At 64.8% G+C, this 27,193-nt stretch overlaps 3 protein-coding genes across 5 annotated transcripts; 2 read left to right on the forward strand and 1 right to left on the reverse strand.

Moving 5' to 3' along the window:
* The first annotated feature begins 560 nt into the window (after positions 1–560).
* On the forward strand, positions 561–12,437 carry LLGL1 (LLGL scribble cell polarity complex component 1). Of its 2 annotated transcripts, none has more exons than XM_054270624.1 (23): positions 561–657; positions 3,075–3,172; positions 5,242–5,323; positions 5,411–5,526; positions 5,911–6,069; positions 6,152–6,314; positions 6,647–6,782; positions 6,873–6,927; positions 7,011–7,168; positions 7,250–7,467; positions 7,563–7,630; positions 7,933–8,086; positions 8,480–8,584; positions 8,772–9,064; positions 9,136–9,289; positions 9,367–9,520; positions 9,594–9,877; positions 10,082–10,346; positions 10,442–10,556; positions 10,659–10,753; positions 10,936–11,059; positions 11,132–11,211; positions 11,396–12,437. In XM_054270624.1, the coding sequence occupies exons 1-22, from the start codon at positions 577–579 to the stop codon at positions 11,208–11,210; spliced, it is 3,156 nt and encodes a 1,051-aa protein (XP_054126599.1). In that variant the 5' UTR covers positions 561–576; the 3' UTR covers position 11,211; positions 11,396–12,437. The 2 variants fall into 2 exon arrangements, with proteins under 2 accessions (XP_054126599.1, XP_054126598.1); XM_054270623.1 differs by having other exon boundaries at positions 577–657; positions 5,411–5,541.
* A 351-nt stretch (positions 12,438–12,788) lies between these two features.
* Positions 12,789–22,246, reverse strand: FLII (FLII actin remodeling protein). Its single transcript, XM_054270839.1, has 30 exons — positions 22,134–22,246; positions 21,265–21,375; positions 20,154–20,225; positions 19,946–20,026; positions 19,558–19,643; positions 19,260–19,421; positions 19,062–19,165; positions 18,793–18,968; positions 18,556–18,713; positions 18,381–18,465; positions 17,951–18,098; positions 17,702–17,835; positions 17,378–17,590; positions 17,118–17,297; positions 16,962–17,044; positions 16,808–16,882; positions 16,507–16,590; positions 16,270–16,441; positions 16,083–16,187; positions 15,686–15,877; positions 15,293–15,481; positions 15,063–15,202; positions 14,723–14,948; positions 14,383–14,537; positions 14,215–14,275; positions 14,013–14,141; positions 13,827–13,933; positions 13,584–13,689; positions 13,434–13,499; positions 12,789–13,279 (listed from the first exon to the last, which is right to left on the reverse strand). Exons 1-30 carry the CDS (start codon positions 22,194–22,196, stop codon positions 13,145–13,147), a joined length of 3,798 nt encoding a protein of 1,265 aa, XP_054126814.1. The 5' UTR covers positions 22,197–22,246; the 3' UTR covers positions 12,789–13,144.
* A 108-nt stretch (positions 22,247–22,354) lies between these two features.
* On the forward strand, positions 22,355–26,030 carry MIEF2 (mitochondrial elongation factor 2). 2 transcript variants are annotated; one of them, XM_054270848.1, is made up of 4 exons: positions 22,355–22,394; positions 22,862–23,036; positions 23,484–23,661; positions 24,653–26,030. In XM_054270848.1, exons 2-4 carry the CDS (start codon positions 22,869–22,871, stop codon positions 25,696–25,698), a joined length of 1,392 nt encoding a protein of 463 aa, XP_054126823.1. In that variant the 5' UTR covers positions 22,355–22,394; positions 22,862–22,868; the 3' UTR covers positions 25,699–26,030. The 2 variants fall into 2 exon arrangements, with proteins under 2 accessions (XP_054126823.1, XP_054126820.1); XM_054270845.1 differs by lacking the exon at positions 22,355–22,394 and adding an exon at positions 22,433–22,532.
* The last annotated feature ends 1,163 nt before the right edge of the window (positions 26,031–27,193 follow it).

The raw sequence follows: 27,193 nt of genomic DNA on the forward strand, positions 1-27,193 counted from the left end.
TGGGAGCCGGGCCGCCGCCATGTTGATGCACCCCATGGCTGTGGGGCACACCATGAGACCCTAAATCTACAACACCCCGTGTTTGTGGGGGGCTGTGACCACGGTGACCAGGCTTGGGGCATGCTCACCGTCTCTCACTATGCCCACGGGGAAGAAAAAAACCGAAAGAAGAGTATTTTAAAAACAATATAAATAAACCCAGCGCAGAGGGCGTTGAGTTGGACGACTACACGTCCCATCGGCCGCCGCGGCGGCGCAGGCGCAGCGCGGGTGGGCGGGGCCGCGGCGCGCGGCGCGCGTTGCCGCGCGGTGATTGGCGGGCGGAGCTGTCCGTCAGGGTTCCGCCCCGCCCCCGCCGCGGCGGTGCCTGCCCGGGCTCGGCGGGCGCGCGCACCGGGACCCCGCACCGGCACCGGGGACCCCGCACGGGCACCGCGCCCCCTGCCGGCCCCGCCCCGCGCCGCGCCCCGGCCCCGCCACCGCCACCGCCGCGCCGGGACCGGCCCCGGGACCGCCGGCCGCGCCCGCCCCGCCCGGTACCGCGCCGCCGCCACCGCCGCCGCCGCCGGCCCAACCATGATGAAGTTTCGGTTCCGGCGGCAGGGTGCCGACCCGCACCGCGACCGCCTCCGCCACGACCTCTTCGCCTTCAGCAAGGTGCGTCTGGGGCGAGCGGGGGGCGCGGCGGTGGATCCCGGGGGGGCGGCTACCACCGGAGGCACCGGGGGTACCGGGCAGGGTGCGGCGAGCGGGCAGCCCCCAGTATCGCGGGGCTCTGGTGCCCCGGCGGGATGCTGCCCGCGGGGAGGCGAGCGGGGCACCGCCCCCCGGGACCGGCTGAAGCCCCGGGGGAGCCGCGCACCGGGACCTCCCCGCTCCCGGGGAAGGGGCACGCAGAAAGGGCAGGGATCGCTCCTCCCGGGGGATCCCGGGACGGGCTGCTGGGCCGCCCCGGCAGGATGCACCCCCGGGGTGGGCACCGGGAGCGCCGGGAGCGGGATGCGCGCCGGGGGCTGCGCCCCTCCCCGTGCGGTGCGGGGGGCACTCCAGGAGAGGATGCGACCCCCTCGGCAGCGCGACATCCCCGTCCCCAGCCCCTCCTGGGGGGTTCCCCGTAGCGCCCCGGTTCCCGCACTGCCCCTGTCCCGTGGCTTCCCCCAGGCCTCGCTACGGGCGTTTTGGGGTGACCCCTGGTCCCGCACCCTGTCTGGCCTTGGAGCATCCCTGGCTGCATCCCCCGTGAGAGGCTCACTCCGGTCTCCCCAGGGGTGGGATATTGGAGGGCTGGACCTCCTGTGGCAGCTGGAACGGCTGTGTTGATGACCCCTGGGCTTTTGGGGTTCCCTGGCTCCCCAAAAGTGTGTCTGTATGGGGACATGAGAGGTCAGCGCTTGCCCCCTCCTCCCTCCGAGTTTTCCCACTTACCCCCCATTTGGGGCGGGAGAGACCCCCAAGCTCATCAAACAACCCTGGAGCGACCCCCAGGGTGCCAGACCCTTCCCTCGGGGTGCCCTGTGCCAGCGGGTGCCCACCTGGCACTTGGTGCACCTTGTCCAGGAAGCGTTGGGACCATTCTGCTGCCGTGGCTGGGGGACATGAGACCACCGGCAGCTCCCCTGGATGAGCCCAGCCCGTGTCCATCAGTCTGTCCGTCCCGGCTGCTGTGGGGTGCCCCGGAGCGCCCCCCGGGCTGTCCCGCAGCGGGACGGGGCTGCGGAGTCGCGGTGTGCGGTGCTGAGGGGTCAGAGCCAGCTCCCAGCACAGCCCTGACCCCCCGCTCGCTGCCCTGGTGAGGGTCTGGCCGGGGTGCGAGGCTCAGCCCAGGCAGAGCCCCCCGTTTTTGGGGAGCTCAGTGCCCCGGCCGGGTCCTGCCCGAAGGGATGCCCAGGGTGGGATGTCTTGGGGGGGGGGTTGAGCCCCTCTGCGGCCATCCCAGCCCTGGGGCCGCCGCCTGCCCACCTGCCTCCCATTAAGGGTTGTTTTTCCTCCCGAGCTCCAGATCTGCCTGGGATTTGCTGTAATTTGGCCGGGAGCGCGCCTTGGCCGGCCGGCACAGCCTGCCGGATGCGGGCGGGAGCGGGGGCTGCGGCCGGGGGGCTCAGCCGGGTCCCCCTTTGGGGCTGGCAGCGCTGGGGAACCGCGCCAGCGCTTTTTGGGGAGTCTTTGCCGGCGTCACCGTGTTGGTTTCTGGCCTAAAGCATCGCTGTGCTGTCCCTGTGCTGCCGTCCCAGCTCCGTGCATCCCGGGGGGATTCACCGTGACCCTGCGTGGGTCGGCACCCACGAGCATCCCCTTCCTCGCCCCTCGGACGTGTTGGGACCCCCTTGGATGTGCCGGGACGCCTGGGACGGGCTGGGGACGCTTTCACGCTGCTGGAGGTGTCCCCTGGGAGGGCAGCCGAGCCGGGGTGACAGCGGTGCCGCCGGCGGGTGCGGAAAGCAGCCCCGCTCGGATGGCCCAGACAAAGGGAGCGGGTCAGGATCCGGCCAGGCTGGCTCCGGATCGTCTGATCGCGCTCTGGCTGCTCGGCCCGGCTGCCCTGGGGAGCCCCGCGCTCCCCGCACCGCGGCCCGGCCCGGTGGGCGCCCCCGCGTCCCCCCGCTGCCCGGGCAGCCCCTCCCGGCCGGCGGGCCCGGGCACGTCCCACGGCCCGCACTTCCTTGGGAAGGTGCCCCCGGGCCACACGCGGCTCCGGCGGGTCCCGCTCGCCTGGTTCTGCCGCCCGGCGATGTCGCACCGGGGTCCCGCTCGCCGCTCCTGGGGTGTCCTCACCGCGGGGGTGGAGAGCAGGGGGGTCCCATCCCCAAAGTGCTGCCGGGCGGTGGGACAGGTCAAGGTCAGAGCTGCCCCGGCCCGCGGTGCGGCTGCTGGGCTGCGTTTTGGGGTGAGGGGGGATGTCCCCTCTCCTCAAAGCCCTCCCTGGTGGCACTGGGGGACAGAGCAGCATCTTTGTGATCCCCCATCGCAGAGGTGATGCTCAGGCTGGTGCGGGATCGGGGATGAGGGGGGCTGTGGAAGGTTTGGGGGTGTCAGAGGTGGGGGGTCCCGCTCTGACCTGCCCGTCCCCATGGCAGACGGTGGAGCACGGCTTCCCCAGCCAGCCCAGCGCCCTGGCCTACGACCCGGTCCTGCGAGTGATGGCCATCGGCACCAAGGCGGGAGCCGTCAAGCTGTATCCTTTTCCTCCCTTATGAGCAGGAGGTAAGGAGCTCCCGGCCCCTCCTGCGCTCACTCCTCTGCCTGTCCCCATCCCGGAGAACGCTTGGAGACGTGGCTGCGCTGCTTCTGGCCCATCCGGCAGCCCCCACTCGGCTGCCGTCCATCCCTGCGTCCAGCTGTGCTGCAGCTGGGCCGGCCGGCGAGGGGGCGGCTGCAGGAAACCCCCACCGAGCCCAAAACACCGGGGCAAGAAAAAAGAGGCTCGGGGGGCATCCCAATGGGGTCCTTCCCGCTGTTACCCCGCTCATCCCGGGGGGCTCCTGTTCGTCCTCATCCCCGCAGCCCTCGGGGAGGGGGCAGCGGGGCTCTGACCGGCCGGGGCTGCGGCGGGCGCGGAGCCCGGTGCGGGTGGGGGGCCGAAGCGGGGGACGCCGAGCGGGGCCGGCCGGGCTTTGTTGGCGGTAGCGTGCAGGGAGACTTCAGAGGGCTCTGCTGGCGGGCGGCCAGCGCTGGATGCGGGCCGTGCTCGGGGGGCCCCGCGCCGCAGGAATGCGGGCTGGGGGCGGCCGCGGGGTCGGGGCGTGGGGGCGGCCGCGCTCCCCCTCCCCCAGGCCGGCGGCTCGCAGCCTCCCGAGCACAAAGATGGCGTGTTTTGTTCTGCCGGGGCCGCCCGGGTGCCAGCCCGGCCGCGACGTCGCCGGCCGCCCCGCTCGCCCGCCCGGCCCGCGGTGCCGGTCCCAGCTGAGCCCCCCCGGCACGGCGGGGATGCGGCTCTGGGGGGCTGCGGCGCTCTGAGCATCCTCTGCGGGGATGGATTTGGGGTGGTACCCAGCGTGGTGTCCCGGCCCTGCTCTGGCTGCCTCCAAAAAGATGCTTCTGGAGGCTGGCGGTGCCGGGGAAGCCGGGGCCGGGCGAGGCAGCAGCCGGAGCTGGCCTGACTGGCGTTACTGGTTAGCGGGGGCACCCCTGGGTGCTCCCCGGCCGGGCTGGGCGGATCTGAGTGCTGACAGCCCGGCATTGAGGGGCAGCCGGCGCCTGGGGGGGCAGCTGGGGGTCCCTGTGCTTGGACCCCCGTCCCACATGCTGGTGACACTCATGTGCCCGAGCCACTTGCCCTGAAGCCTCTCAGCTCGTGGCACTCATTTGGGTGGGGAAAGACCCCAGAATGAGCAAGGATGGGTGGCATCCCCCATGCGTGTAGCACCGAGAGCCCCCTGCGTGCTCCCTGCTTCGTTCCCATGCCCTGTCCCCTGCTGTCCCCAAACTCCGTGGCTGTCCCCTGGCTCTGCCGGCTCGGCTGTGCCCAGCACTGCCAGACAGCTCCTGCCTGTCTGGCCGGGCAGAGCCGCCGGGCTGGTTCCCCGTGCCCCGGGCACCGGAGGGTGGTCAGGGGCAGGGACTGCCAGCACACAGCACGGCCGGAGGGGCTGCACAGTGCGCTGGGGACACCGGGCTGGGGGAGCAGGCCGGGTCTGGGGATGCCAGGGATGCCAGGCTGGGCTGCTCCGTGCGGTGCTGCCACCGTTCCTGCCGTGGCTCCTGCCGCCGTTCCTGACCCGTTCCTGCCGCCGTTCCTGCTGAGCGGCGTCGCCAAAGAAGCCGGGACCAGTCGGGTGAGTGCGGCTGTGCCGGCGCATACCGAGCCCCACCCCGCCGCCGGTGCGTGCCGGGGCTGCCGGCGCCTCTCGCACACCCAGCTCGGCTGGGAGCGTTGGCCGCAGCCTGACCTGGGACAGCCCGGCTGGAGGGGTTGGTGGATCCCAGCCTGACCTGGGACAGCCCGGCTGGAGGGGTTGGTGGATCCCAGCCTGACCTGCTATGTCCCAGCTGGAGGTGCTTGGTGGATTTCAGGCTGATTCAGAGTGTCCTGCTTGGTGGATCCCAGATGGGGATGGTGGTGCCCAGACCAGCTCTGGCATGGTGTGCAGTCACGGATGCTCTGCCCTGGCTCTCCTGGGGACAGGGGGCTGAACTGATGTTTGCAGGCAGAACTGTGACCTGAGGGAATTCAGAGGGTCCTGATTTTGCTGGGGAAGGGTGGGGGGGGCCCTACCCTCGTTGTTTCTTTGACGGCCCCCCCAGATATGGCGCACCAGGTGTGGAGCTGACAGGCCTGCACAAGGAGACGGCCACTGTCACCCAGCTGCACTTCCTTCCCGGCCAGGTACGAGGGTGTCCCTGGGGGGGGGAACCTGGCAGCAGCCCCCCAACACCTCACACACCCCTCTATCATCCCCCCCTCCATCCCCAGGGCTGGCTCCTGTCGCTGCTGGACGACAACACGCTGCACCTGTGGGAGGTGTGCCACAAGGAGGGCTGCTCGCACCTGGAGGAGACGCGCAGCTTCGGCCTCCCGGGACGCCCAGGGTCCGCCGGCGCTAAGTACTTGCCCGGGGTCGGAGCCGCTCCCGGCCGGTGCCGGTGCCGGCCGGGAACGGCGCGGGGGAGCAGCCGGGGCGGGGTGGTGGCCAAGGTCCCCTCTCCGTGGTGGTGTTTGGGTGCTTTCCCCACTGGGATGCTCCTCTGAGCTCAGCCGAGATGCTGGGTGCAGGGAACAGCTCTGGATTGTCATGGTGCTGGCAGGGCCCGGCTGGGGGTGATTAATGGCTGTAATGGCACTGAGGCTGTCCTTGCCCTTGTCCCCCTGCATTCAGGAGATGGGAATGGAGGGATGGAGCAGGGCAGGTCTGGGGTCTCTGACACTCCCCCAGACCCAGCACAGTGCTGAGGCAGCCCCTGTTCCCCCCACAGCTGCTCCCCTGGCATCACACGGGTGACAGTGGTGCTGCCCATGGCTGCTGGTGCCATGGTCTGCCTGGGCACTGAGGGCGGTGCCGTGTACTTTGTCACCCTGCCCACCCTGACGCTGCTGGAGGACAAAACCCTCTTCCCAGATGAGATCCTGCAGAGGTGAGAGCCCTGCAGGCCCCATTCCCTGGCACCCCCAGCACCCCCAGCCCATCTCTGACCCCCTGTGCCTGTCCCCCCGCAGTGTCCCCGACGATTATCGCTGCGGGAAGGCGCTGGGGCCCGTGGAGTCCATCCAGGAGCACCCTCGCAATGGCAGCCGGCTCCTCATCGGCTACAGCCGCGGGCTGCTGGTGCTCTGGGAGCAGAGCACTCGTGCTGTCCTGCATGTCTTCCTGGGCAACCAGGTACCGGGGCTGGCATGGGGCTGGTGGTGCTGTGGCCCTGTGTGTGTGTGTGTCCCCATCCACGTGGGGCCGTGTCCCTGTGTGTGTCCCTATCCACATGGGGCTGTGTCCCTGTGTGTGTGTGTGTGTCCCCATGTGAGTGCTGAGCCCCCCGTGTGGCCCCACAGCAGAGCCTGGAGAGCCTGGCCTGGACAACCAGGTACCGGGGCTGGCGTGGGGCTGGTGGGGCTGTGTGTGTGTCCCCATCCACGTGGGGCTGGTGGGGCTGTGTGTGTGTCCCCATCCACGTGGGGCTGGTGGGGCTGTGCTGAGCCCCCCGTGTGGCCCCGCAGCAGCTGGAGAGCCTGGCCTGGGAGCAGAGCGGTTCGAGCATCGTCAGCTCCCACAGCGACGGCGGCTACATGGTGTGGGCAGCGAGCGGCACCGGCCTGAGGACGCAGCAGCCCGTCATGTCCACCATCCCCTACGGTACAGGATGGGGGTTTGGGGGGCTCTGGGGATGGGAGATGATCCCCCCATACCCCAGTGCTACAGCCAGTGTTGGTGTGTTCGTTTCAGGGCCGTTCCCTTGCAAAGCCATCAGCAAAATCCTCTGGCGAACCTGCGAGTCAGGGTAGGTGGGTGGGCTGGGCATGGGGGGGCACAGGGGGCACTTGGGGGTCCAGGGTCTGATGGCAGCTGCTTCATCCCACCCAGGAACCCCTTCATCATCTTCAGTGGGGGGATGCCACGGGCCAGCTACGGTGACAGGCACTGTGTCAGCGTGCTGCAGGGCCAGACCCTGGCCACGCTCGACTTCACCTCCCGCGTCATTGACTTCTTCACTGTGCAGAGCGCAGAGGTGCCCGAGGGAGGTACGTCCTGCCAGGGCCACCCGGGCAGCGGGTGGTGGTGTGGGGGTCTCCACGTGCAGCAGCCATCTCCCCCCTCCCCAGGCTTTGAGAACCCCCGAGCCCTGGTGGTGCTGGTGGAGGAGGAGCTGGTGGCCATCGACCTGCAGACGCCGGGCTGGCCCACCATCCCTGCCCCGTACCTGGCACCTCTGCACTCCTCTGCCATCACCTGCTCCTGCCATGTCTCCAACGTGCCCCTCAAGCTCTGGGAGAGGATCGTCAGCGTGGGGGAGCAGCAGAGCCCCCGGCAATCCTCTGCGGTCAGTGATGGGGATGGTGGGGAGGGGTCCTGCTGAGCCCTTCCAGCATTCCAGGCTTCATCCCTTCCTCCATCCCCTCTCCATCCCTCCTCCAGGCTTGGCCGATTGATGGGGGGAAGAATCTGGCCCAGGAGCCCACGCAGAGGGGGCTTCTCCTCACTGGGTGAGTGGGCTGGCAGCAGGGAGGGGGCCTGGGAAACCTAAAGTGAGGGGAGGACACATCCACACCTGTTTCTGCAGCGGGCGAGATTAATGGCTCTAATTGCTAATTTATTACAGTGGTGGTGGCATTCACTCCCTCATTTTGGGGGAGCTGCCCCTTCTTGTTCTGCCTGGGCATGAGTGTGTCACCCGCTGCGCTGTCCCCCGTGTCCCCCCCTCTGGCACGGTGGCTGCCAGCACACAGGCAGCTCTTGTTAGCCGGGCAGATGTTGGGGCCCGCGCTGACAGGACCCCCCCTCGCAGGCACGAGGACGGCACGGTGCGGTTCTGGGACGCCTCGGGGGTCTCCCTGAAGCCCCTCTACAAGCTGGGCACCGCCAACATCTTCCAGACAGACTGTGAGCACAACGACAGCCTCAACCAGGCGGGCGAGGAGGAGTGGCCGCCGTTCCGCAAGGTGAGGTGCCCTGGGCAGGGTGACGCTGCCGTGGACACAGCACCCTCCCGGCTCTGCCAGCCCTGGAGGGGGCAAACCCAGAGCTGGGCACGGGGGATGCACCTGCTGGAGCCATCCCGGCTGCGCCCCGGGGACGCGTCCCCCGGCTCGGGGCACAGCTGCGGTGTGACGCACTGCGGGGACACAAGGGACACTTGTTCCGTGGGCCCTGCCGTGGGTCTGCCTCAGCATGGGGGACAGGGCCGGGGGGTGCGTGGGGACAGACTTCTCCTGGGCGTGATGCCCAGAGTGGCCCGTGTGCCACAGCTGGTGGAGGGACGTGGGGGTGCAGGGGGGCTGTGCCACAGCTGTGCATGGGGTCCTGGCTGTCCCTTGAGCTGTCCCCTCCCGCAGGTGGGCTGCTTTGATCCCTACAGCGATGACCCGCGCCTGGGCGTGCAGAAGATCGCGCTCTGCAAGTACACGGCCAAGATGGTGGTGGCTGGCACGGCGGGGCAGGTGAGGTGACAAGGACAGAGCAGGGGCTTCCCCGTTGGGGACCCACAGCATGGGGGGCTACAGACCCTACAGACCCCCATGATTGTCCTTGAAGGGCTCCTAGCCTGGGTTTAACCCCCGGTGTGCAGCAGGCTGGCTGGCTGGGGGAAGTCCAGCGTGTCCCCCTGTCTGTGCTCGTTCCCTGCAGGTGCTGGTGATGGAGCTGAGCGACGAGAAGTCGGAGCACGCGGTCAGCGTGGCCACCGTGGACCTGCTGCAGGACCGTGAGGGCTTCACCTGGAAGGGCCACGACCGGCTGGCCCCCCGGAACGGGCCCCTCCACTTTCCCCCCGGCTTCCAGCCCAGCGTGCTGGTGCAGTGCGTGCCCCCCGCCGCCGTCACCGCCGTCACCCTGCACTCCGAGTGGAACCTCGTGGCCTTCGGCACCAGCCACGGCTTCGGGCTCTTCGACTACTACCGGCGCAACCCCGTGCTGGCCAGGTATGGGGGGACCTCGGTGCTGGGGACCCCTGGATGGCATTGTGGGTGCTGAGCAGCCTCGGTGCCCGCAGGTGTACGCTGCACCCCAACGACTCGCTGGCCATGGAGGGGCCCCTGTCCCGCGTGAAGTCCCTCAAGAAGTCCCTGCGCCAGTCCTTCCGCCGCATCCGCAAGAGCCGCGTGTCGGGCAAGAAGAGGCTCAACGCCAGCAGCCCCTCCAGCAAGGTGGGCAGGGAGTGGGGGCCGCCGTGGCAGCTCCCTGTCCCCACCCAGCAGGGAGTGACCCCGTGTCCCCTCCCCAGGTGCAGGAGGCCAACGCGCAGCTGGCGGAGCAGGCGGGTCCCCCCGAGGTGGAGATGACGCCGGTGCAGCGGCGGATCGAGCCGCGCTCGGCCGATGATTCGCTTTCGGGGGTCGTGAGGTGCCTCTACTTTGCCGACACCTTCCTCCGTGACGGTGAGACCCCCTCCCTGCCTTCCTCCCTGAGAAAAGCCCCCAGGCTGGGTCTGACACTGCTCCACCCCCACAGCCGCCCACCACGGCCCCACGATGTGGGCAGGGACCAACTCGGGCTCGGTGTTCGCCTACGCCCTGGAGGTGCCGTCGCAGGAGAAGTTCTCGGAGCGGGCGGTGGAGGCCGTGCTGGGGAAGGAGATCCAGCTGATGCACCGGGCGCCCGTGGTGGCCATTGCGGTGCTGGATGGGCGGGGGAACCCCCTGCCCGAGCCCTACGAGGTGTCTCGGGACCTGGCCAAGGCCCCCGACATGCAGGGCAGCCACTCCATGCTCATCTCATCCGAGGAGCAGTTCAAGGTGAGTGCGGGGCTCAGCGTCCCGCTATGGTAGAGATGGGACACAAAATGTCCCTTGTCCTCATCACGCAGAGACTGGAGGTGACCAGTCAGGTTTTGGGGCACTCCTATGCCTGTTCTAGGGTGGTGAATCCAAGGGGAAAGTGCCCACCTAAACCCTGCAGGTTCCTGCTCTCCCCTGAGCCCAGCTCCTCCTGCCCCCCAGGTGTTCACGCTGCCCAAAGTGAGTGCCAAGACCAAGTTCAAGCTGACAGCACACGAGGGCTGCCGGGTGAGGAAGGTGGCCCTGGTGAGCCTGGCCAGCGCTGGCTCCGAGGAGAGGCTGGAAAACTGCCTGGCCTGTCTCACCAACCTGGGGGACATCCACATCTTCACCGTGCCCAGCCTGCGGCCCCAGGTCCACTACAGCTGCATCCGCAAGGAGGACATCAGCGGCATCGCCTCCTGTGTCTTCACCAAGCACGGCCAAGGTGAGGACACCAGGTGACGTCTGTGTCGATGGGATGTTGACCTCACCTGCAGCCCTGTGGGGGATGCCTGAGGCTCATTGTTGTCCCCCCTGTAGGTTTCTACCTAATTTCACCATCCGAGTTCGAGCGCTTCTCGCTGAGCGCCAGGAATGTGACAGAGCCACTGTGCCGGCTGGAGGTCGCCCGGCTCCAGGACACCTCCTGCCTCAGGTGGGCTGTCTCGGGGGCGTGGGGGACTTTGCTGTGGTGGAACCCCTGTACACCCACCCCATGACATAGTTCTGGCCATAACTTCTCCCTGTTTCCTTCCAGCAACAGCTCAGCGGTGACACCGAAGCTGCCGCAGGCGAACGGCACCCACGTCCCCCGCAGCTCCGAGGGTCAGCACTCGCCCTCGGACAGCGACCGTGAGTGACCACCCTTTCCCTGACGCACAGCGTGTCCCACAGCCCTGCTCCGAGCCTGGCTCTGTGTCCTGGCTGTCCCCAATCCCTCCTGTCCCTGACGCACAGCGTGTCCCACAGCCCTGCTCTGAGCCTGGCTCTGTGTCCTGGCTGTCCCCAATCCCTCCTGTCCCCTGACTCCCCAGGGTCCCCTGAGGAGCACCCGGCCGCCTTCTCGCCCGGCCCCATCGACTCCCCCAACAGCAGCCTGGAGACCCCGCTGGACACCACCGGGGACATCACCGTGGAGGAAGTGAAGGATTTCCTGGCGTGAGTGGGGTGGGAATGGGGTGAACGGTGCTGAGGGGCCGTGGCAGTGCCTCTCACCCTGCTCTGCCCCAGGTCCTCGGAGGAAGCAGAGCAGAACCTGAGGAACACCAGCGAGGACGAGGCCCGGCCCACGGGGATCCTCATCAAGTGAGGTCTGTGAGGGCTGGAGGTCCCTGGGGTGGGATTTGGAGCTGGGACCCCAGCACAGTGCCCTGGCTTTGTGATCCACCGTGGGAGGATGGAGTTGTGATCCCTGGGGCTTGCAGAGGAGGGGAGCAGGGGGAATGCCTGTCCTGATTCCCACCCACTCCTGCTGAGGATCCGCCTCTCCCGCAGGCATCGCCGGCCTCCCTGCCCCATCTCAGTGCTCGGATTCCCGGGATGCGCGACTCGACTGGACCCCCCGCCCCCTCCCCATGTAACGTAGACTGGCTCCTCTCTAACATCTGCACCCCGGCTCCGGCACTCCCCACACCCCTGCCCGGCCCCGGCGCCGTGGGGCACAAACTCTTCCGGGGGAAGATCAGTTCCTTTTTTATACACGGTCGAGTGTCACTGTCCCCTGCTCCAGAGCCCCCTTCCTGGGGGATGCTGCTGCTTCCCCGGCTCCACGGGGAGGGCTGGGGCTTGTGGACCCCCCCTTGTGCCCTGGTTTTGGTCCCTTGGGGCAGTGGGGGGCCAGAAGCCCCCGGGCACGGCCCCCCCGTTCCCTGGTCTGTGTTTACATGCCCGGCTCCCTGCAGTTTACAGCCCCGTTCCCTGCCTGCCAGGAGGCTCTGGCTGCTGCACAGGGACTGTCCCCCCAGGGGAGCCCAGTGGGGACCCCCTGGCTCCCAGGTGGGCAGCAGAGGCCTTGAGCAGCCCGAGGAGGGGCACGCTGGGGGGTCACAGGTGGCCTTTTTCTCTTAGTGGCTTCTCCAAGGGCTATTCTCCAGGTTGGGCTCTGTGCCTGCTGCTCCTTTCTGATACTAATTCCTTCCACGGGGTGGGTTTGGGATGGGATCACGTTGTGGAATCACACACGGGCTCCTGCTCCTGGTCCATGTTGGTGCTGGGAGGGGGCAGAGGAGTTACCCCAGCCCCCTCCTGCCCCAGGCTGGGCTGCCCCACCCTGGGGGTCTCACTGTGCCAAATCCCCCCTGGGCTCCGAGCCTGGCCTCGTCCTCCTGGGGGGCTGCGGTGACACAGGTGGCTGTGGGCCAGCTCTGTCCCCTGGCCCATGGTGGCTGTTCCCACGGGGCTCAGCTGCCCCTGCCCCTCTCCTTTGGGGAGCTGTGGCCCCCCCGGGCTCCCCTGTGGTACGTGTGTGGCTGGGGGGGTTTGGGCTCGGTTGCTGCCGGCTGAGGCCGGGGCTGTAGCGTCCCTGGTAGAACCCCCCCACCCCAACCTCATCTTTTTTTTTTTTTTTTTTTTTGGTAAGACGAATTTAGCATTGTTTAGTTATTAAAAATACTGGTTTTTAATATTGAAAATAAAGCATTTAATATCAGCTGCCTAGGCTGCAGGTGTTTGCTGAGCCTCAGAGCCAGGTGAGAGCTGAGCTGCAGAGGGGCAAGATCAGGGTTGGGGGTGACCCCATTTGGGAGTGAGTCAGAGCCTGGGACAGGGTCGAGGTGAGAAGTACAGCCTTTATTGATATGATCCAGATGGGCTGATCCCTGCTGGGGTCCATCCCCCAGGACAGCAGGGACCAGCTGTAAGGCCCAGGGCTCAGAGCCCCTCACTCCCCCCCCCCCCCCCCCCCCCGTTCTCCTTAGCAAAGCATCCTCCCACCCAAACTGGGAGTCACTCCTGTCTCCCAGCCACGGGGGGAGCTCGGCACTGGTTTGGGGCAGCAGCATCCCCAAGCAGGGTGTGACAGGAGCCCACAGCACCCCGAATGCCCCCCAGGAAGGGCAAGGGCTGAGCTGGGCCCTGTGCTGGGAGAGGGGGGGACAGAGGGACAGCCCCAGTGATCCCCCGGCCCCGGCTCGGGAGGCGGCTCCAGGCTGAGCCTGGCGGTGGTGGCAGCGCGGGTGCCGGGCTGGCTGTGCCAGGGGGGCCGTGCCAGGGGGGCCATGCCCGGGGCACCAGGTGCCCCCAACCTTAGGTGGGCGGCTTGCGGAACACGCTCCAGGCGTGGAAGCAGCGGGTGAAGGGCCAGGGCTCGTTGCCTTTCCGCACCAGCCGGAGCTTGCGGGGATGGGTGGGGTCCTTGGAGCGCATGTGCTGGATGTAGACCTGGGGCAGAGCATTGCCGTGGGTGGCCCTCACCCACCTCCAGGGCTGGTATTCCCCAGCCCAGAGCTCTGCAGCACCCAGGTCAGGGCCCTGGGGGGAGATGGAAGTGCCCAAATCCTCCCCCACACAGTCCCAGGATGGAGGGAGGTCTTACCTGGCACGCCTTGAGGCTCAGCTTGATCTCCACCTGGCTGGTCTGGGTGCCCACCCACATGTAGACCTGCAGAAAGGATCAGCAGCTGGGCTCAGCCCACAGAGCCCCTGGAAGGTCTGGGCCTAGGAGAGCCTCGTGCCCCCAGCTCACCTCCTGCCCGTTGTCCAGCAGCATGATGTCATCATCAGCCAGGTCATCCTGGCAGAAATCTGAGCACTTTTCTGACACGGAGAAATAACCTTTCTCATTGGAGCATCTGCAGAGAGATGGACAGGGACAGCATCAGGCATGAGTTTGTTAGGGCTTGGCTCATGCAGAGGGTAGGGATGTGATGGAGCAGCTGTTCTGGCTGGTTGGTTCCCAAAGGGGATGGGCTCTGAGGCCAGTGCCCACCTGAAGAGCCGTGAGTGCTTCATGTAGTCGGCATCTTCATCGTAGGGCTTCTGGCCCCCAATGCCCACCCAGAAGAAGTTCTCAGGTTCTTCTCCCTCGTTGATGACCTGAAAGGCCAGGAACAGGGCTGAGTGTGGCCTGGGTGGTCACTGTCACCCAGGTAAGGTGGCACTGAGCCCTGCTCACCTGTTTGCTGTAGGAGTCATCAAACATGTGGTTCATGATGTCCTCAGCCAGCTTGGCCTCGTCGGGGTCAGCTGCCCGGCCCACCCAGGTGTAGACAATGCCCTGGTTGTCCGTGCTCTCAAAAGGCACCTGGGGGACAGTGGGGTCAGGGCTGCCCAGAGGGGCAGGAGGGCCCCCAGGCAGCCCTGAGGATGCTCAGTACCTTAAGGATGAAGCAGAACTCGGAGTTGAGCAGAGCAGCGTCCGTGTTGATCTGGATGCACCTGGAGATTGGAGCCCCCAAGGCACAAATCAGGGAAAGCTGGCAGCTGTGCCCACCAGCAGGTATCCCAGGTGGATGTGGCACCCATGGGTGCTGCCTGGCACTGACCTGGTGCAGAGGGCCCCGCCGTTGGTGCGGATGTGGTAGAGGCTGGGCTGGGGGGTGCTGACCCGGTCCTTCCTCTTGCCCCGGTGGATCACAAACCTCCTCTTGAAGTGTGAGAGGAACTTGGGGTTCTCCTGCTGCTGGGTCATGCGCACCACCTGCACAGGGGTGGGGGTCAGAAGGGGCATTGGGACTTCCCAAACAACTCCAAGCCCCAGCTGCACCCCCCTGCCAGCTCCCATCTCTGCTGCTGTCCCCTGCCTCAGCCTGAGGGGCAGAGAGGGGATGGAGAAGAAGAGAGGCAAAGCTGGGGCACCCCTGTGTCACCCCCGCACTGTGTCACCTCCAGTTTGCCACGGAAGTGACTCTCAAATTTCTTCTGGAGGCTGAAGGTGAAGGTGAGCCAGCCCATGTTGGAGGCCTCCCGGCCCTGCCAGAAGTAGACGATGCACTGGGAGTCTTCCTCTGGCTGCTTCTCCTCCTCTTCTTCTTCACCCTCCTCTTCCCCTTTGCCTTCACCCTTCTTCTTTTTCTCCTCATCCTCCTCGTACTCCACTGGCACCCAGTACCTGAGGGTGGGAACAAGGAGTGATGTGAGGGATGGGACAGTCGGGAGGGCTGGGCAGGGACGTTGGGGACAAGGTGGTCCAGCAGCCCCTGAGAGGGGACAAACCAGCTGTCACCTGCACAGGAAGACGTAACAGTCATGGGTGTGGAAGTGGCCAAACTCCTCCTCAGGCAGGCGAGTGAATTTCTTGCCCTCCAGCACAAAGCCCTCCATGCCATCCAGGTCCTCGTTCCACTCCTCCATCAGCTGCTCAGCCTGTGGCCCCACGAGCTGTGTCAGCCCCCCAGCCTCTCCATCGGCACCCAGCCCAGGCCATGGGGGATCCATGGGGGTGCCCAGCCCTACCTCGCTGAGGGGCATGGGGGGCTGGCGGGGGAGGAAGAGCGCGGTGAGGTCGGCCTTCATCTGGTCCTTCTTCTCGGCGTCCTTGCGCACCTTGCCGGCCAGGCCCCCGTCCTGCAGCACGGTCTCGGCGTTCCGGGTGTAATCCACGCGCAGCACGTCATCCCAGTTCTTGAACTTGGACTTGAACACCTGCAGCACACAATCACTAAGGCTGGGAAAGACCTCCAAGATCATCGAGTCCAACCTGTGACCCATCCCCACCTCATCAACCAGACCAGAGCACGGGGTGCCACGTCCAGTCCTTCAAGGCGTAAATTGGGGAGCAGGTAAGGGACTCTCAGCCTCAGCCCCCTCCCAGGCACCCAGCACCCATCTGAGGGGTCTGTGCCCCACCTGGCACTCGGTGCCCTCCAGGTTCCTGGTGACCATGGCGTGCTTGGGCCGGTGCAGCATGGTGCACAGCTCCTGGCTCAGCTTCAGCGCCGCCGCCCGCACCAGCCGCGAGGATTTCCTCCCGATCCAGATGAAGACGTCGGACCAGCAGTCCAGGATGTACACGCTCTTAGTGTCCAGCAGGCTCTGCAGCTGAGGGCACCACAGAGGACAGGGGTCAGGCACCTGCAGGCTTTTCCCAGCTGGAAATCACCCTGCCTGCTCCCAGCAGAGCAGAGCATCCCCCAGCCAGGCGCTGCTGGCTGAACCTCCCTCTCCCAGGGCACGGCTGGAGGCACAAGGGGCACGGAACCAGTCCCACTGGTCAGACTGGGAGAACCTCCCCGCCCCACCCTACCAGGCGCATCTCTGGCATCAGATCAGCCTTCAGCCTCTTCTTGTGCTCCACAGAGAGCTTGTAGTTGATCTGGGGAAGCTCCAGGTAGCCCAGTCCAAGGCCGACCTGCAGCGGAGATGGAGACAGAGGTGAGTGGGGGCTGAAGGACCCCAGCAGGGCTCGTGGCTCTATGGATGCAGATCCCCACCTTGTACAGCTTGGGCTTGTGGGGCTGGAAGTCATCGGGGACACAGGGTCGGATCTCCTCGGGCTGCCCCCCCAGCACCTCCCAGAATTCAGGGGTCTCCTGGCCCTGGGTGAGCAGCGTGATCTCGGCCTTGCCCTTCCGCTCGTTCTTGTTGATCTTCTCGGCGAAGAGCCTGCAGTGGGAGCAGGTGAGATGGCAGCTGGGCTCCCCACACCCCAGCACCCCCATCAGCCCTACCTGGCCTTGGTGGTGCTGCTCAGCGTGGCCTGGCTCCCACGCCACACCAGGAGGTCAAGGCCGTGGTCCAGGAGGAAAACAAACCTGGTGGAGAGAGGTGAGAGGAGTCAGGAGAGAATGGGGTGTGCTGAGCATCCTCCCCATCCTGGGGGTCCCTGCAGGGCACCAAGGAGGGTTGGAACCCATATTTTTGTAGAAAGGTACTGGCATAGCCCATTTGCACCACAGAACTCCAGTTATAATGTCTCAGGGGGATCCTGCTGAACCTTTTCCAAGGTCCCTCTGTCCCCTGGCCACTCACCGGGGGTCCAGTGATGTCCCTTTCAGTGCCACCGGCTCCAGCTTGACATTCTTCTTCCCATAGACACGGTAGAGCCTGGGGAAGGGACAGCCATGGTGGGACATGGGGCACTGCCTGTCCCACACATCCCCCCAGCCCCTGTCCCCAGCTGTACCTGGTGACATACTGCGTGTCCTCAACGGTGAAGAAACCGCTGGCCGTGCCACCCTCGATGTAGGAGATGTCATTGTCAAAGACCTGGGGGCAGGGAGGGGGTGAGGGTGGGACAGGAGGGGTTGGGGGCTACAGGGGAGCTGGGGGTTGGCCTCACCTGCAGGAACTCCTCACTCTCATCCCCCATCTCCTCCCGGATGCTGCGGCACTCAGCTCCCAGGTAGTTGCGGAGGTTGACGGCGTGGATGGCTGAACAGGCCTTCTTGTCCAGTGTGGCCTCCTGCCCGATCCAGTAGTAGATCTCCCAGTTCAGGGAACCATTCTCATCCAGGAAGGTCTGGGAAGGACAGGGTGTGAGATGGGATGGCTGCAGCTCCAGGCAGGGGATGCAGGGGACCCTTGGTCCTCCCCGGGTACCTTGAGCACGATGTAGCAGTCGGCTTCGTAGAACTTGCCATGGAAAGCCTCGTCCACCAGCGTGGGCACAAAGTTCTCGATCTGCCAGACACAGAGGCCAGGCAGCTGCCCCACGTCCTCACTGAAGAACTCTGAGTAGTCCAGCTGGGGCTTCTCCAGGCCCTGGTCCCAGCGCCGCGTTTTCAGGTCTGGCGCCTTCGCCTCCCCACTCTCCTGTGGGACAGGAACGGGTCAAATTAGAGACAACCAGAACCCTGCCAGCACCCAAGGTAGGCCAGGGACATGGGGATGCCCTCAGGGTCCCTTTCCCTCCCCAGACCCTACCTCTATCTTCTTATTCTTCTCCTGGGCCACATCCGACATCCCCTTCAGCACCTGCTTGGCCTGGTCATCCTGGGCAGAGTCCTTGCGCCGCCGCAGCCGCATCTTGCGGGCCAGCGGGTCCTTGGTGCTGCTCCCTGGGGACACGGGCACGGGGTGAGAGGGGCACCCTGTGGAGCAGGGCTGGCTGCCCAGGCTCTGCCAGGGCCATGCCAAGGCAGGGGCTGTGTGCACCCCTCCCTGCAGGTGTACCCGCAGCAGCAGCAGCGACGGTGGCGGGGGAGGCGCCGGCCAGGCGGAGCTGGTTCTGCAGGGAGAAGTCGATGTTGTACCACTCCGAGGAGCGATCCGCCGGCTTCGGGGGCATCACCAGGCTGGGGTTCTCTCGCACGTCCAGGATCTGCAGGGAGGGCACAGACACCTCGCTGAAGTACCTGCTCACAGGGACATTGGAGTGTGGCATGGCATGGAGACCTCTGGAGCACTTCAGGCTTCGGTGAGATGAGGGGATGTGGGGGAGCTCCACGGCCTGCCTGGGCTGAACCATGGGGCAGATTGCAGGGACTGGCCCTGAGCTCCCCTGCCCTCACCTCATCCAGCCCACCCTACAGCCCTGGGGTCCCAGGGGGGTGCTGGGGCTGTGGTGGAGCCAGCCCAAGGCAGAGAGGTTCTGGGTGCCCACCTCCAAATCTGTCAGGAAGTGGACGGCCTCTGGCAGAGTCACCAGGCGGTTCTTGTTCAGCACCAACTTCCTCAGCTTTGAGCACCTGTGGGACAGTGATGCTGGTGACCTGTGACCACACAACCTCTGTGGTCCCCTCCTGGGGACGCAGCAGACCCAGCTGTGTGTTCCTTACCTGCACAGGCTCTCAGGGATGAGCTCCAGGTTGTTGTTGGCTGCCATGAACTCTTCAAGGTTGGTGAGCTTGCCAATGCCCGAGGGGATCCCATCGAAGTCCAGCTTGTTGGAGTTCAGGTACATCTTCTTCAGCTTGGTCAGCTTACAGATGGCCGACTGGGGAAGGGGGAGATGGTGGCGTGAGGGAGAACCACAGAACCATGAGCAGGGGTGGCACACAAGGGCAGGGACGTACAGGTAAGGAGGTGAGCTGGTTGCGGGACAGGTTGAGGGTCTCCAGCTGGGTCCACTGGTCGATGCAGAGGGACAGCTCTGTGATCTGGTTGCTGCTGAGGTTGAGGCGCCGCAGGCTGCCCAGGGTGTAGAGACACTCGGGGACACGGCTGAGGTCATTGCAGGACAGGTCCACGTCTGGGGAAAGAAATAACGGGGTCACACCACCAGCCAGACCACCACTGGGGCTGGGAGAGCCCCTGGAGGGCTCTGTGGGTGCCCCAGCCCTACCTGCCAGGTTCACCAGGGCCTCCAGGCTGGTGGGCAGGTTGCTCTGCGTGCGCTGGGTGTTGCGCAGGTGCAGGGTCTGCAGGGCTGTCATGGCCGGGAGCTGCCTGAGGAGCAGGGAGAGCCAGAGGGCACAGAGAGGGTCAGGATGTGCCAGGAGCCTCAGTGCCAGCCCTGGCAGCCTGGGGAGCGGGGCTGTACCGGAGCTGGGCGTGCAGCAGGGGGTTGTTGTTGAGGATGAGGGTCTGCAGGTGCACCAGGCGCCTCATCTGCGGTGGGAGGCTCTCCAGCTTGTTGTCACTCAGGTCCAGGTACAGCAGGTCCGTCAGGTTGATGAAGAGCTGGTTGGGGATGGTGTCGATGCTGCAGGGATATGGGGAAATTCAGGATGGCCTAGGACCAGCCCTGGGTCTCCCTCCTGCAGAGAGCAGGACCCAGAGCAAAGTGTAGAGGTGGCCATGGCCAGGAGGGGGTGATGGTCACCCTAGCCTGGACCCACCTGTTGTGGCCAAGGTTAAGGACCAGCATGTTCTTGGCATTCTCCAGCTCCCTGGGACACTCTGTAAGCTGGTTGTAGCTCAGATCCTGGGAAAATGGGAGCACAAAGCCACTGTCACCCCCAGCCACCACCACCCAAACCTCAGGACTGGGGGGCACCTCCAGGGGCACAGCAGCAGCTGGACCAGCACACAGGGAACCAGGGAGCCCATCCATGGCATCAGCCTTTAAAGGAGGCATTGCCACAGGGTCACCCTGCTGCCAGCCAGCTGCCCTGGAGCTCAGCCATGGGCTTGGGGCTGGTGCTCCCAAGGAGTCACCAAGGTGCAGGAATGGGACCCAGGAGTCTGAGCTGGTTCCTGCATCAGCTGAGGAGACTCTGCACCCACCAGCACTGAGAGGTCATCCAGCTGGAAGATGTCATCAGGGACTCCTGAGTTCTTCAGGCTGTTTGCACGAGCCACAATTGCCTGCAAAGGGGAGAGAGGCAGGAATGCAGCTGCAGGAATGCAGTCCCCAGGGTGCCCAGGTATGATCTTTGTGTGCCCTCAGACCCCAGAGGTGCCTGGGGACCCTGAGGAAGGGGGGGACACTCACCCGGAGGCAGGGCAGGCCGGAGAGCTCCCCATGGAGTGTGGTGAGGCTGTTGTGACTCACAGAGAGGTGTTCCTGCAGGGAAGGCCCAGACAAGCCTCAGTGAGCAGAGAGAGGAGCTGGGGCTTGCAGGGCAAGGGTTGAGCCCCTAGATTGATGGGGAGGCTCCTCCATCCCAGGAGAGCTGGGGACTTGTGAAGCTCTGTCACACACAGGGCTGCTGGCACAACCCCAGTCCCAAACTGGTTGGTTGGCCCAGTGTGCCTGTGCTGCCTCCACATCCCTCATCCCCCGGGGATGAGGACACGTCAGCCCTGCTGTGGGGTTTGGGGTGCTCTGGGATGCGCAGAGCTGGCCCCCACAGTCCCTGTGCACACAGATCCCAGTCCCTGGAAGTGCCTCTCACTGGGAACAGGCAGCCGTGGGCACTGCTGGGGTGGGAGGAATTTCCCTGGGGAAATGTTTTGCTCTGAGCATCACAGCCCGGCTGTTGCCTGCTCAGGAACACAAGGCACTGTCAGGCTGTGGGTGGGATGCCAGGATTTCAGTCTTGCTGTGGCCCCCGAGCACCTGGCAGGGCTGGCAGGGCTGGCACTGAGGGATTCCCTGCACCTGGCACAGGGATGGGGACTCCTGGCAGCGTTTAAAGCCCTGAGTTTGTCTGGCACTGACAGGAGGAGGTCCCTGATGTGCTGTGGACACCACCAAAGCCAGGCTGAGCCACAACTCCACCAAGGGCCTGGTTGAACCACCCAAAAACCAAAGCCAGCTCCTGCTTTTTATACACTTTAGCAAAGGAGAAGGGAAAAAAAGCCCCAAAAGCCTTGATTGTCCCCATTGTAACCATCACCTTTCCCTTCTGCTACAGGGTAGAGGATCTAAGCATGGTTTTTAATCTGGTTTTCTAGGAAAACAAGGTGAAACTGAGTGCAAGGCCACGCCAACCCCACTCCTGACAGCTCCTGCATCCCATTTCAACCACACACTGTAGCTCAGTGCTATAATTAGACATGAGCATCTGCTGCTGAGCCACGAGGCTGGCAGGGATCCTGTCAGATCCTACAGCCCCAGCGGGACAGGGGAGCCCCATTCCACCCCAAACCACGGGGCTCACCAGCTTCTGGAGGGCAGCGAGCTCCTCGGGCAGGTAGCAGAGCCCCGTGCGGTTCAGCTTCAGCCAGCGCAGGCTCGTCATGGCCTTGACGTGCTCCGGGAAGTACCCGCCCTGCAGGGAGGAGGAGGAGGGTGAGGAACTGTCCCTCGGGATGAGGACCCGGGGACCTCAGTGTGATTGAGGCTCTCTGGTCAGGGGAGGTTTGGGATCGAGCAGTGCTATGGGATGGGGAAATGTGGGGTTGTGATGACCCGGACCTAGGGGATGGGGAGATGTGGGGATTGGGATCAAGCTGGCCCATAAAATTGGGAACTAGAGGGCTGGGATCGCCCAGTCCTATGGGAATGGGAGCTGGGGACCATGGAGATCCAGTCCTATGGGAATGGGAACTGGGATCGCGCAGTCCTATGGGGTTGCCCAGTCCTATGGGGTCAGGAGCTGGGGTTGCCCAGTCCTATGGGAATGGGAGCTGGGATCATCCAGTCCTATGGGATAGGGAGCCAGGATGGCCGAGTCCTATGGGATCGCCCATTCCTATGGGATCGCCCATTCCTATGGGATCGGGAGCCGGGATCGCCCAGTCCTATGGGATCGGGGTCTGGAGGCTCGGGGATCACCGGTCTCTCCGGGACCCCGTAGGCTGGGGGCCAGGTTGCTTAACCATAGCAGCTTAATGGGGGTCAGGGATCGCCCAGTCCCGCAGTTCCCGTGGGGTCGGGACCGGGACTGCCCCGGGTCACCCATCCCGGGCGGGGCCGGGCCCGGGATTCCCCCGCCCTGGGGGCCGAGCCAGGCCTGACAGCCCCGCGGGGCGCGGTGCCGCCGGGGCGCTGTGTGCCGGGCCGTGCCCCGCTCCCTCTCCCCCGCACCTTGAAGTCGTTGCCGCTGAGATCGACGCCGCGGACGAAGGGCAGGACGCCGGTGGCCGCCATGGCGGAAGGGCGGAGGGGGGACCCTGAGGCGGCGCCGCGCCCCGTCAGGCCCCGCCCCGTCCAGGCCCCGCCTCCGGGCCCGCCCCGGCCGTGACGCACGCGGGGACTGGGCGGGGCCGGCCGCTACTTCCGCGCGCAAGTGGGCGGGGGCCGCGCTACCCGCGCCCCCATTGGCTGGGGCCGCGCCGGGGGCGCGCGGTGAGTGCGGCGCGGGGGCGCGCGCGGGCGGGCAGCGCCGGGCCCGGGCAGGTCCCGGTGCCGGTGTCCCCCTCGGTCAGTGGGTTCGGGGGGGCTCCCTTCCCGCGGTACCGCCCCGGTGCCCCGCGAGGCTTTGCGGTAGGGCTGGGTGAGGAGCGGGTGACCCTTTCCCGGTGTGTCCGTTCCTTCCCCGGGCTGCCCCTTCCTCCCCTGGGGTGCCCTTTCCTTCCCGAGGGTGCCCGTTCGCTGGGGTGTCCGTTCCTCCCCCGGTGTGTCCCTTCCCCGGTGTGTCGCTCCCCGGGGTGACCCTTGCCCCCTGCCCGCACCCAGCCGTCCCGGCGGCGGCGGGAGCCTTTATCCCGGAGGAGAGCGGAGCAGCGGAACCCGTTGTTCCCCAGACCCCGCGGCTATGCCCGTCCCGGGGTGCCAGCTCCCCCAGCCCGGGGTGACCCTCCCGTTCTCCGCAGGGTGAGCATGGCGGCGTTTTGGCAGCAGCGGAGCCGGCGGCAGGAGAGCGGCGGGCTGGGCAGCGTCCTGGACGGGCTGGGCAGCGTGTTCGATGTGCTGCTGGCCAACGCCAGGCTGGTGCTGGGCGTCAGCGGCGCCGCCGTGCTGGCCATCGCCACGCTGGCTGTCAAGAGGGTAAGGCTGGGATGGGCATCAGGGCACCAGAAAGGTGCCCAGGAGAGCTGGGTTGGCCTCAGTGTGCCCCAAATCTCCAGGTTTGCTCCTGAGATGGTTCCTTGCATATGGCACAAATGGCACTGGTGCTGGCAGCAGTGCCGTGAGCATGGAGCTGCATGTATCCCTCTGTGCCTGGAGTATTTGGGATACGTTATCCCACCCCAAAAGGCACTTTAGTCTCCCAAAAGGACTGAAGTTGTATTTGGGTGTCTGTTTTCCATGTAAAATCTCCATGAAGATGATGTGCACATTTGTGGCTCCCCCCCATACTGGGCGTTTTTCTGAGCAGAAGCCTTGAGTGGGGCTGTCCCTCCCATGCGTGTGCTCCAGAGGGGCTGTTGTCACCCATAAATCTTGGAAAACAAAGATAACAACTTGTCCTCTTGGGTTTTTTATTCTCTCCAGCTGATCGACCGAGCCACCAGCCCTCGGGATGAGGGCGATCCCAAAGCTGAGCAGAAATCCCTGGAGGACAGCTGGCAGGACTTGCCATTGATCAAGACAACACCAAAACCCGCCAAGAAGCAGAGGAGGGAAGACCTCAGCGAGCCCCTGCTGTCTCCAGCCCGGCCTGTGGTGCCAGGTGAGGCTCTGGTGCCCGGGCAGGAGGATCACCTTGCTGTGCTCCTGCTTGGGTGGCCCTGCCAGAGCTCTGTGTTATTTTTAGCTCGGTGTCCGGAAAGCCGACCCCACTGAGCCTGCCCTCCTGGGAGGCTCCCGAGCCTCAGCCCCTTTTTAGGCAATGCCTGTGGAAACAGGATCTCAGCAGGACCTGTGGTGACACCAGGGTATCCTGGCAGGGCTGTTGGGGGTTGTTTCCTCTGGCTGTGCTCGTTTTCTGGGTCAGCTGTGCCTGCAGGAAGGTGTGCTTGGGAGCTGCTGCAGACAAAGGCTGCTTTGTCCAGCTGCCCGTGGAGATGGCGTTTGTCCAAGCGGGAAACTGGCCCAGCTGGGTCCAGGGCATGTCCTGAGATAATGGCCCCAGAGCAGGACTGTGTGTAGGATCCTCGTGTGAGGAGATGGAGAGGCAGGCACTGATCCCTCTGATGATCAGTGACAGGACATGAGGGAACAGCAGGAGCTGTGTCAGGGAGGGTCAGGTTGGATGTTAGGAAAAGGTTCTTCCCCCAGAGGGTGTTTGGGCACTGCCCAGGCTCCCCAGGGAATGGGCACAGCTCCAAGGCTGCCAGAGCTCCAGGAGTGTTTGGACAACACACTCACGGGCAGGGTGGGATTGCTGGGGTGTCTGTGCAGGGCCAGGAGCTGGACTGGGTGATTTTCGTGGGTCCTTTGCAACTCAGCATATCCTGTGATTCTCTGACCCTGGCAGCAGGTCCCTTGCCTGGTTCCCATCCCTGGCTGAGGAGTGAGGCTGGGAACAGCCAGGGTTTGGGGTTGGTTTGGGCTCTGCATGGCTGAGAAGTGCTCTTACCATCAGTGGGCTCAATGGGGGCCCATGGTGAGGTCGGTGTCACCTCCAGAGGGATGGGCTGAGAGCTGGGCACCCACCTTGTGCTGCTGAGGGTTTTAGATGATGTGCTCAGAGCTGTGACTTCTCCTCTCCCTCCCCACAGATCCCAGGGGCCCCTCTGTCCCTCTGGGGGCTCCTCAGGTCCAGTCCAGCCCCCTGCGCTGCCTCACGCTGCAGGAGAAGCTCCTCTCACACAGCAGCCAGCTGGCCGTGCCCGAGTTCCAAGTGTCCCTTGTCCCACAGCTGGCCAGGAGCATCTGCAGCCAACTGCAGAACTTCCTGAGGAGCAAATTCCCAGAGCTGCCCTTCGGCCGCCCGTCCCTCAGCGGGGCCCTGCTCGACGGCCTCGAGGTGCTGGCAGCCGACCACGTCCACCTCATGCTCCCGCTGGTCCTCGACACCGGGCTCTGGAGCCTCATCTCAGGGGAGGACACCGTGGTGAGCAACCCCCAGTACTGGATGATCAAGAGGATTGACCTGGGCTATTTCCCTCGTGGGTGCAGCCCCTGGGACAGGTTCATGGTGGGCAGGTACCTCTCCTCCAGCGTGCTCAACGAGACCCTCCACAAGCTGCTGGTGGCCTCCATCAACTGGCCTGCCATCGGTGGCCTGCTGGGCTGTGCCATCCACCCCGTGGTGGCCTCCCGGGAGCTGAAGCTGGAAGTCAAACACGATCAGGTTGATCTGAGCATCACCCTCTTGCCAGTGGTGGAAATGGAGGACAAGGTTCTTCTGGCCGTTCCTCCTGAAGGACCGGTGGAAAACCTGTGGCTGGAGAGCTTTTACAGGGCGGAGGTGTCGAGGCTGAAGGAGCTGGATGCTGCTGACTCCGGGGCTCGGCAGCTCTGCCTGCGCATCCTCAACGGCGTCTGCAAGCGCCAGCCCAGGCTGCACAAACTGGGGGGCAGCCCCCTGAGCCACCTCATCCTGCAGCTCAGTGACACCACCTCGGACTGGGCACAGGAGAGCCTTGCTGACAGGTTCCAGCAGGTGCTCGAGGAGCTGGTGGCCTCTCTGGAGAAAGGAGTCCTGCCTTGCTATTTCAAACCCAAAATCAACCTGTTCTCCGGGCTCTTGGAAGAGGAAATTGATGAGATGGGCTTTGTGCTCTACAGAGCCATAACTGAGCCAGAGGTCCTGCTGAAGTGACTGGAGTGTTGGGAGCTCCTGAATGTGGGGTGTTGCTCCCCTGCCTGCTGCTCCCTGCTCTGAGGGCTGTGATGCTTCTAGTTGACTAGTCAGTAAGAGGCAAAGTTCTTGCACTTTATGAGGAAAAAAACCACATTTCCTGTGTGAATAAAACGTGCCTGAGCAGAGGTGGGTGCTGGCAGAAGGAGCCTTTGGCTCTGCAGAGCCTGGGGTGAGGGCAGCCCACACCACACACGTGAGTTCCTCTGCTGGGAGCCCAGTGAAGCATGTTTGGGCTCTGGCTCCAGTGTCCTCTGCCTGTCCCAGCTGTCAGCTTCCCCTCAGGCTCTGGGACCAGCTGGAGCTGGAGGGGAGCAGCCCCTTCCTGCTGCTGTGTCCTGCAGACCCCTCAGGTGCCACGTCCTGGGTTGGTCCTGTCACCAGCAGCCTGTGTGGTCTCACTGTGCCAGCACTCAGGGCAGGGGGAGCCTCATCCACCTGTAGGGTTTTGCCAATCCAAAATAAGCCCTGTGGGTGGTACAGCCATAGCAAATGGGGGGTTATTCCTTGGAGACTCTTCCAGCTGCTAGAAGGGGTGAGCTCAGCCCTACCTCTCTGTTCTGACACTGTTGATGCTCCCCCAAAGAAGGGGCCCTTGTCCCATGCAGTGTTTGGCTGGAAGATGTCCTGAAAAATCGCTGCTGGCTTTGGGGAAGCTCCTGGTTTCAGCTGGAGGCTGTTTGCCCTCCCCAGTGGGTGGCTGGCTGCCAGTGTCTGTCTGCAGGTACCTGTCCCCTCCCAGTCTGTCTGGTCACCTTTTCACACATGTAATGCTGCTGTCTTGAGGTCCTTTTTCCCTGGAGCACCCTGGAATGGGGTGGGGAAGCAGGGCAGGAATGATGTTGTGAGCAGAGTGCTTGCAAGAACTGAAGTGGTTTATGCTTTTTATTAAGAAGATTGTTGGTTTTTTTTCTTTTCCTTTGAGTGGCTGCTAGTAGGGTTTGGTCTGGCTCTAGTTCCAGAGAAAAGCAATTTATTCTAATATTTAATGGGAAGAGCTGGTTTTGCTCGTGGGTGGAGCTGGAGAAATCCTGTGGACTTCACTGTGAGCAGCTGTGGTGGTTTAGTTTTCTTTACAGCTACCATCTTGTTTATGGGAGGAAAAAAACCCTGCTTTTCCTCCCAGTCTGACAATTCCTTTGTTCCTCCAAACCACTTCCCAGGTGTTAGTGATGAGAATAAACCTTCCCTGTGCACACTGGTTCTCTGCTGTCAGCTCTCCTTTGTCTCCTTTCCCCTGCTAAGGGTTGAAGTGACTCCTCAGCTGTGTGGCCTTCCTGGGAACGACCTAGGGTATGTCCTGGAGAGCTTGGTGATGGTCAGATCCCATCCTGCAAAGTCTTTCTCCTCCTCTTCCAAAGCCCTGGACCCACAGAGTGCCTGGCTGCAGTGTGGGAGCTGTCTGGACACTGAGCTTGTACTTACAGGGCTCAGCTGAGCATTGCCCAGGCTGAGA

Source organism: Melozone crissalis, unplaced genomic scaffold (genome assembly GCF_028551555.1).
Source record: "Melozone crissalis strain CALT ecotype California unplaced genomic scaffold, PUWL_Pcris_2 ptg000012l_1, whole genome shotgun sequence".
Lineage (NCBI taxonomy): Eukaryota > Metazoa > Chordata > Aves > Passeriformes > Passerellidae > Melozone > Melozone crissalis.

What these genes read in the sequence shown, in the direction of transcription:
- LLGL1 (XM_054270623.1), top strand. Translation starts at nt 577, where the DNA reads ATGATGAAGTTTCGGTTCCGGCGGCAGGGTGCCGACCCGCACCGCGAC. An exon ending in CCAGCAGCCCCTCCAGCAAG is followed by an intron (nt 9,290 to 9,366) that starts GTGGGCAGGGAG and finishes TCCCCTCCCCAG; the next exon opens with GTGCAGGAGGCCAACGCGCA. An exon ending in CAGGACACCTCCTGCCTCAG is followed by an intron (nt 10,557 to 10,658) that starts GTGGGCTGTCTC and finishes GTTTCCTTCCAG; the next exon opens with CAACAGCTCAGCGGTGACAC.
- MIEF2 (XM_054270848.1), top strand. Translation starts at nt 22,869, where the DNA reads ATGGCGGCGTTTTGGCAGCAGCGGAGCCGGCGGCAGGAGAGCGGCGGG. An exon ending in CCACGCTGGCTGTCAAGAGG is followed by an intron (nt 23,037 to 23,483) that starts GTAAGGCTGGGA and finishes TATTCTCTCCAG; the next exon opens with CTGATCGACCGAGCCACCAG. An exon ending in AGCCCGGCCTGTGGTGCCAG is followed by an intron (nt 23,662 to 24,652) that starts GTGAGGCTCTGG and finishes CCCTCCCCACAG; the next exon opens with ATCCCAGGGGCCCCTCTGTC.
- FLII (XM_054270839.1), bottom strand. Translation starts at nt 22,196, where the DNA reads ATGGCGGCCACCGGCGTCCTGCCCTTCGTCCGCGGCGTCGATCTCAGC. An exon ending in ACTTCCGTGGCAAACTGGAG is followed by an intron (nt 14,538 to 14,722) that starts GTGACACAGTGC and finishes ACCCCTGTGCAG; the next exon opens with GTGGTGCGCATGACCCAGCA. An exon ending in ATGACTCCTACAGCAAACAG is followed by an intron (nt 13,934 to 14,012) that starts GTGAGCAGGGCT and finishes CTGGCCTTTCAG; the next exon opens with GTCATCAACGAGGGAGAAGA.